Source organism: Chanos chanos, chromosome 5, assembly GCF_902362185.1.
Source record: "Chanos chanos chromosome 5, fChaCha1.1, whole genome shotgun sequence".
Lineage (NCBI taxonomy): Eukaryota > Metazoa > Chordata > Actinopteri > Gonorynchiformes > Chanidae > Chanos > Chanos chanos.
Window position 1 is genome coordinate 15,248,423 of NC_044499.1, and position 8,201 is coordinate 15,256,623.

The window sequence follows — 8,201 nt, forward strand, 5'->3', positions numbered from 1 at the left end:
TTACTCTGAAAGCTAGTGACATCTTTGGCGTACTATGTGTATGTTTAAAATGAAATTCATTGTACTGACCTTCTCCATTTACCACTAATGGATTACAGCAGCCTCTTAAACACTAACAAGTTGGAATTGATGTGGCAAGAATGTTGGTATAGTGCAAATTGTCCCCACTTTTCATCAACATTCATTATTTCAGAGGACAAAATGAGATAATGTTGAGTAATAATAATAATAATAATAATAATAATAATAATAATAATAATAATAGTTTGGCTCCAGTAGCTGGTCAAACTTTTTTTTTTTCAAGTATCTTTCAATAAAAGAAAGACAAAAAGAAAAATATGGTGTTATGTTTAAAACGTCATGAAAATTCCTCCTTTTGTTTAAGTAGATTTACAACACAGGGAAAAAAAAACCTTAAGAAACAAATGCAACATTAACATACAATCCAATAATACTTGACAAAGTTGCATAGTTCAGTTTTCTCAGGAAATGAATTCCTTCATTCTGTCTCTTTATTGCAGTGCAGCAAATCAGGAATGACACTTTGCTTTAGCTATACACATAGTCCTTCTCATTCTCGCTCTTCATTTTATAACAAAAATATATTATGTATTACTTTTTTTTTTCTTTATTTTTATATCAAAGTGCCAGATAGTCTACTCCAATCAAATGGCATCCATTGGAATAGTTCAAAAACATCTCACAAAAAAAAAAAAAAAGACTCATGCGAGTTCAGTGATAAAGTCTCAATGAGAGTTTGTCTCTGAAGGTCGTAACAGACTGTCAGTCCTCCTCAATGTGCTTTGTACCAACATTTAGTATAATTTATTACAGTACGATCTGAGTCTTTCCTGCTCTACGAGCAGCCGCATTCCTCCACTATCATATTCTGAATGTCTTTTTTAATGATCTTCTGCTCTTCATTGTAGTACAGCATGGACATGGCCCGTAGACGCGTGGGCACGCAGCAGGATTTAATGTTGGTGAAAGGACTGTAGCCACGCATGCGGTAATGATTGATAACCGTAGAATGGAAGGACAGCGAGGTCCCCGTGATGCTGGCCACGTGGCTGGGGCAGTCACCCTCACAGTAGTTGGCATGGTAACCCGATGGCGCTATGATCCAGTCGCTCCAGCCGATGTCCTTGAAGTTAACGTAGAACTGCCTCTTGCAGCAGATGCGGATCTTGCCGTCGCATTCCAGGCCGCGCTTGCTGCGTCGGTGGAGGGGTTCTACTTTGGGCCTCAGGACCACCATGAGGAAAGGCCTGTGGGACTGCTCTCTCTCCTTTACCTTCTCCCCCACCCCTGCTGCCGGCGCAAGAATTGGCGTGGCACCAGCTTCCGCGCAGAGCGGGCAAGATACGCGCAGGTTCAGCACGCTGTTCTCCCCGTCTAGCAACGCTTGCACGTCACGGGCCACCGAAAGCGTGTGCCAACCACTGCGCCGGACGTCCACCGCCTTCTCAGATACTATCTCCTCCTGGAGCTGTCCTCCCAGGCCTGGTCTGCTCTCCAGCAGCTGGATGGAGACCTTGCCTTTCGCCCGACTGCCCTTTGCCAACTTCACAAAAAGCCAGACGTTGGCTTGTTCCACCACTGACTGAGCACTGCCCTCTCTGGATATGTCAAACTTCACCACGTCGGGAGTATCACCTGTAAAGACGCCAGTAAAACAATGGGTTAAACACTTCACAGCTTTTCAGAGACCTTTAGCACATCTTAAGAGAGCATGAGTTTATATTTTACTCATCTCCTTGGTCACCCAGGCTTAGATAACATAGGTGAGATGAACTAGATACAATGTGTACACAGGAGGAAGTCTCACTTTACGACTTAAAAAGAGCTGAACACAATCGTGACCACAGGGGAACCATAGTAATGGACCACAGCATCGAATCCTGCCCGGCTCTCCTTGTATGTGAATGAGAAACTTCGATGTCATCTTTCGCCGTTACACTCCTTCGTCAACACCTCTCTGTATAAAAACATTTCCTGGTGCTAAAATCCCAGTTGCTTCCATTGTGTACATAAGGCCTGTTATGTTATGAGAAGGGCCTTACCAATAACTTGCACATGACTGTATGGTATAAGCCAGCTCAGATTCAGTAACCACTCCTGATTTATGGCTCTCAGCATTCATTGGCTCTGAATGATCCTCTTTGACAAACCGCACCCCTGCACCATACGTGGTCACCAAGTTATTTTAATCAGCAGAATACATGATCCATCACCTGATACGTGTAGAATAGCCCACTTTACAATGAAAGCGCCGTGTTTTATCTGTGCCTTTTATGTACCTCAATTTGTGCAGTAAAATAGCTTATAATAGGTATACAGTGAAGAGTTTACCATGGTACTGTGATGCTTTCTTTGACCCAGTCATCTCATGTAACAGTGTATAATGAAGACTATGAAACTGAAGCAGGGTTTCCAAAGGCCTTATTCATCTGTGCTTCCATTGCAAAAGGTTTGTAATGGGTCTGATAACAATGTCTGGTTGGATTTTACGACTCCCTGCAGAAAACTCTGTTGATATACTGCTGATTACGATCAACACTTTGTGCTCACTCTGTTTAGTCTGACTGGGTAGACAGTAGGTGAATATGGACATGATAAATGTTCTTGTGCTCCTATACATCTCCATCTGATGAAGCAAACTGTTATTTGAGCAGAAAGTGCCAAGGAATCTTCAGGTGTTGTGAGGCAATAAGGACACAGACCGTTACACATGTGAACAGAGAATTGTCCTCTGAACATAGTGACACTGCTCTGTGCTTAGGGGCAGAGTTTTTTTTTTCTTTGATGCAGGATAATATATGTCATCTCAACTTAAAATAATTAAAAATGAAATAATACTCAAAAAATGGTGTGGTAGCCCATTACACAAGCATCATATTAATAATAACTTTCATAACTTTCATACCAGTCAAGGCACTACATGTTAATTCATTTATACATATTCTGTGCATTTACAATCCCCAAAGTTTAGATGAGTCCACACTGACTCTTACAACTGGATTGATGATAGGGGGTTACTGAAATCTTATATTAAAACACATGAATACACACACATACACACACACACACACACACACACACACATACATACATACATACATGCATAGTATTTGCATAAAGTAGAATCACGTCTGCTCTGAAAAAGGGGAGCACTCTAAGCATAGGGGTATATTTGCAGATGAATGTCCTCTGTTTCTCTCTATTTAAACTCGATCTCTTATTTGCACAAGGTCCTATTTGAGCAAGGTCTGCAATTTGGCATTACTGTTAGCTGACTCAGCCTTTATTACTAATTCACCTGGGAGCTTTTGAGAGTTTTACTGTTGTCAATATCTCTTGTTTCTCCTTAGCTCCAATACCAGTTTTAAAGACCTCATAGACAGAGCCTGTGCACATCTAACACAGGTCTCTTTGCTCTCAGCTGAGATGCCTCCACTTTTTAAGTGGCTTTTCAATAGCTGTGGCCTGTCAGGGGGAAAGGTCAGCTGTGCCAGCTGTCACGTAAGCCCAGGGACATATGCCATTGAACCACAGAACGTGGAAATTCAGCCCTGCTTATCTTTTCTATTGCCATTCTGTATACATTTTCAGACAGAAAATCCTGTGCTCGTACACTGTGATATTTGCTAAGCTCAGGTAAAAAAGAAAAAAAAGAAAAGAAAAAAAAGCAAATGTCATAATGTCATATGCTACAAAAGGTAATGAAAATGCTCCAGAACCTCTGTAGCACCAAGACACTGTTGTCAAATAATGTGAAATTATATTCCCAGTACCTCTATCCATAAATTGAATATCACATATAAAACTCTGGTACTCTTCTTTAAAGCTTTGATATGGTATGTTTAAGAGAAGACGAACTTCGGATGTCTTTAGAATGGGAGGACTTGCAGGTTGAAGTCTTTGCAGGCCATTTGTGGAGAGCACTGAAAGAGGAGACTACTGTGTAATACAGAGAGCTTGTATGTCTGCTGATACACTGTCTGTAGAGACTGGGTTAACACACGCCAGACCAATGGCCTCAGCTGGTAGACATAAAGACTGCTATTGGGTTATCAATAAACAAACGCAAAGCAAATCCTGTGAGTGTCAGGCACATTTGATAAAAGTAGCATCTGGCTGACACTGGTTATAAGAAGAGAGCTCCTAACAAAATAGCCAGAAGTGTCTACAGGCTAGGACTTACAAAAACCTCAGTTTGTCACAATAGACATATTAGTGATCACACCCCTTTAACATGCAGGATCTCTCTATTCTAAATATTTCGGTTGTTCTTTCTTTCTTTCTGTTGCTCTGTCTCTCTCTCTCTCTCTCGCTCTCTCTCTCTCTCTCTCTCCTGAATGAAAAAGCAACATGAATAGCATTGTGGCAGTCTGTGAATGTCCTGGAGAACATCACAACAGCTGTAAATAAAACAGAGAGTGCCCCCCTACCCCCCCCCCCCCCCCACACACACACACACACGCAAAAGATCAGCCCTGACACTGGAATGTCATTAATGATGTTTTTCATTCAGAAAAAAAAGGGGATGAGTCTCTCTCCCTCTCTCTCTCTCTTTCTCCATCCCACCCAGATTATTCTGTCTTTCTCTTCAGAAAGTGCGGACACTTTCAAAGAAACCCCCACCATCCCAAAAACAGCCAGAACAGCCCAGAGTAATTATTGGGCCCCATATTTTGATGAATGGAGTAATTATGCCCAGCTAACAACCCTGTGGGTTTGTATGGGTTCAAACCCACCTCCCCTCTACCCCCTTCCTGCTACATTGTTAACGCCCTCTAACTTCATAAAGTCTCCGAGGGGCCCTTTTTTAATTTAAGGTTCATTCAAAAGGCTATTTATAGCATTGGTCTATTATGCACATTTATGTAAGCAAATAAGAACAGTGAATGTGCCCTCACATGCTTTCTTGCACTTCTCTCAAACACAATGATAATAACTGCAATTAAGGGAACAGTAGAAATTGTCCCATTAGGCATGTGCTATGCCAAGTGGTCAGAGACTACTCTGCATGCATCATCAAAAATATACATGACTGCCAGAGTCTGCTCTCACACTAAAGATAGGCCAGTCTAGTTATCTTTAGAAACACTTAACTGAAACGGCAAATGACCACATTCATCAGAGGTTGGTATTTCTGTGGCTTTGTATATTGGATATTCTAATTGCTTATTCAAGCTCAGAAATTCGGGCTTTTCAGGATACACAACGCGAGCCTTTTATAGCAGTGTCATGTTGATTTGTGGCTCTGTGACATTGTCATAAATAAGTCACGAGGAACCAATTAAAAATGGAATGCACTTGTAGATCTTTCCATCCTGGACTTTCTCAGTTTAACTGACTGGGATGCAGTTCTTGTTTTAGGATGTTATTGTCAATGTATTCCGCTGTAAACTTTCCAGTGACATAAATGGGTTTTTTTCTCCCAATACAGAACATTGTCATGACACATTGCTATCTCAGCTCTAGTATCAATATAAGAGCAACAACGGGGGTGGAAGTCGCTTATAAACTCTCAGGTCAACCACCTGTGTCCTTTAAGTCTGAAGTGATGGAACAAGGACAGAACTTGTCTTCATGTCAAACTGAGGGGCTTGTTTTGTATCACTTCTAGCTCATAAAAAGTATACATTATGTTACAGGAAAAGAGGTTACGAATGTGTCATTAAGATGTATGGAGCCCCATGGTAGTATATGCAAACAGAAATTCACCACCCCGGCAGTTTCCTCTGAATGGAATACACATTTGAACTTTCAGTTCTTATCAATTTTTTTTTTGTTGTTAAGAGTGGACTTTTCCAGCTCAACAGAATTCTTTCATGAATGAATGTAACGCAGTGAAGTGAAACCCCTAAACTTGGATGCCAGAGACTGTCCTGAAGAGTTGTTAATGAGGGAACCATTTTCAAATCTAAAGCACTACGTGGTTGTTTGCGGTGAGAATCCACTGCACCAACACAGTCAGAGCGCTGAAATTTCTCACAGCTGCTAAGCATGTGTCCTCCTTAGAACATGTGATCTGGTCCATTCCATTCCATTCCATTCTCTCTCTGTCTCTCCCTCTCTCTCCCTCTCTCTCTCTCTGTCTCTCTCTCCCTCTCTCTGTCTCTGTCTCTGTCTGTCTCTCCCTCTCTCTCTCTCTGTCTCTGTCTCTCTGTCTCTCTCTCTCGCTCTCCATAACTGAAGGGCTCTTTGAGTCAGATTTAGAAGCTCCCCATAATGTCTAGACTGTTTAGTTGGAAGCGTAAATCTTGGTTTCTTATTGTGCATCATATAAGCTATTATTACCACAGTAGGGGTATCACAATTAGTGACTGATTTATACACATGTAGCCCCTTTTACAGATTAAACCAGCTCTTTTCTTTCCTTTTTTTTTCCTTTTGTGAAACCATCAGAACTTCAGACACAACTTCGTCACTTTACACTAAATTTAGCTATAAAAGGGAATTTGAGATGCCCATTATTGTATTCTATCCTTATAAACAGTCAGAATACAAATCATTTCCACAGAATTACGGTAACAGGCATCGATTTCACGCTTCCATTTCAACTCACTTTCCTCTAACAGGCGAAAGACATCAATCAGAGTATGGGATAACTTTCAAAGTGTTGTTTCTACTTCAACAACACACGCACACACACACACACGCACGCACACGCACACGCACACGCACACGCACACGCACACGCACACTCACAGACAGACTTTATCACTGACTCACCTGGTTCGGCAAAGGTGATTATTTCAGACGGCTGTTCGTCAGACTGCCCCCCCTGGTCCCCCCCGCTCTCTTCTTCCATCTCTACACTGCCATCCTCACTCACTCTCCCTACGTGAAGCTTGCGGATCGCATTGAGCAAGGCAGCGCGGGGCACCGGATGCGTGATGTTGGGCCGCGCGCTTAAATGCAGCATGTTCAAGATGTGTCTCTTCACCGCCTCTACCATGTCTGACTGGCCGTCTGAGTCTGTCGCCTCCTTCTGTACTTGGCTCAGAGCGCAGGACGGACAGGGGGTCACGGCGGGACCTGTCTGCTCGTTGTCCTGGGACTCAGTTTGATGCTGGTGTTGGAGCATTACATTCCCCTGTGTCTCTAATGTCCCACCTGGAGTGGGAGAACAACTGCCTGACAAGCAACCCAAGAGGAGCAACAGCAAAGCAGACATGAACAGAAGAGACATCCTGGGGACACAAAGGAGAGACAGGGCAACCTTGGCTTGGAGCAGCACTCAATAACTGCTGCTGGACTTTACCTGAAATTACACTCACACACGTAACAGCAAGGTAAGAGTCCTAAAATAATCCTCATTTGATCGACGCTGCCATTTTGATTAAGTTGCTTAAGCTGGTGAAGAAGTAGTAGTAGTTCTCTGATGGTCCTGCACTGGAACAAATGAGTTCTGTGATTTGTTCTGTGTTTTGGCTCCAGATGTTGAGCTTGAGACTTGTTCTGAGGGCTCAGGTCCGTGGTTGAGTCCCTGTGCGGTTTTTCTCTGGTCCAGTTTACTGGTCCTGTGGCAGAGCTGTGCGTGAGAGAGAGAGCAGCAAGCAGCTGAAGCGCAGATCTCTAGAGCAACCTGACAGCACACAGTGCTCTGTGCCGGAGTTGAATGGTTTTGTGGAAAGTGGGCAGGGTTAGATAGCTCTGTGACTCTTTCTCTCTCTCTCTCTCTCTCTCTCTCTGCTGACTGTTTGTTCCCTCTCTTTTCTCTCTGTAATTATACCTTCCTCCCTCCTTCATCCCTCCCTCTCAGTCTATTACTATCTTTCCTCACTACTTCTGAGTCACTGATGTCTACTTTTCCTTTTTTTTTTTTTTTTTTCTTCTTTCCTCAGCAACTCCTCCAATAAAATGTGTAACTGCTTCTCCCCTGGTGAAAATAATTCCACAGCGCCACTTTCTGTCTTTCTCACCATTGGTTTATCTCTCCTTCTATCTATCCATCTGTCCTTGTTATCATGACTGTTTATCAGTATGTTAGGAACGTCACTCTGAGGGCGGTAGAAGAGATGTAGCTATCTGTGCGCACATCACTCTCTCTCACACACACACACACACACACACACACACACACAAACGCAGTTCCGGAACACTGGTGCATCTTGGGCTTTTCCTCTGAGAACGAGGGAAGTCTCTTGTTTCCATGTCAGACAAACCACTCATTATGACATCATCATTTA

General features: G+C 42.8%; 1 protein-coding gene across 2 annotated transcripts; it reads right to left on the reverse strand.

Moving 5' to 3' along the window:
- Positions 1 to 305: 305 nt before the first annotated feature.
- inhbab (inhibin subunit beta Ab) lies at positions 306 to 7,684 on the reverse strand. Of its 2 annotated transcripts, XM_030773741.1 has the most exons (3): positions 7,100 to 7,684; positions 6,742 to 7,054; positions 306 to 1,656 (listed from the first exon to the last, which is right to left on the reverse strand). In XM_030773741.1, the coding sequence occupies exons 1-3, from the start codon at positions 7,199 to 7,201 to the stop codon at positions 857 to 859; spliced, it is 1,215 nt and encodes a 404-aa protein (XP_030629601.1). In that variant the 5' UTR covers positions 7,202 to 7,684; the 3' UTR covers positions 306 to 856. The 2 variants fall into 2 exon arrangements, with proteins under 2 accessions (XP_030629601.1, XP_030629600.1); XM_030773740.1 differs by having other exon boundaries at positions 6,742 to 7,684.
- Positions 7,685 to 8,201: the final 517 nt, after the last annotated feature.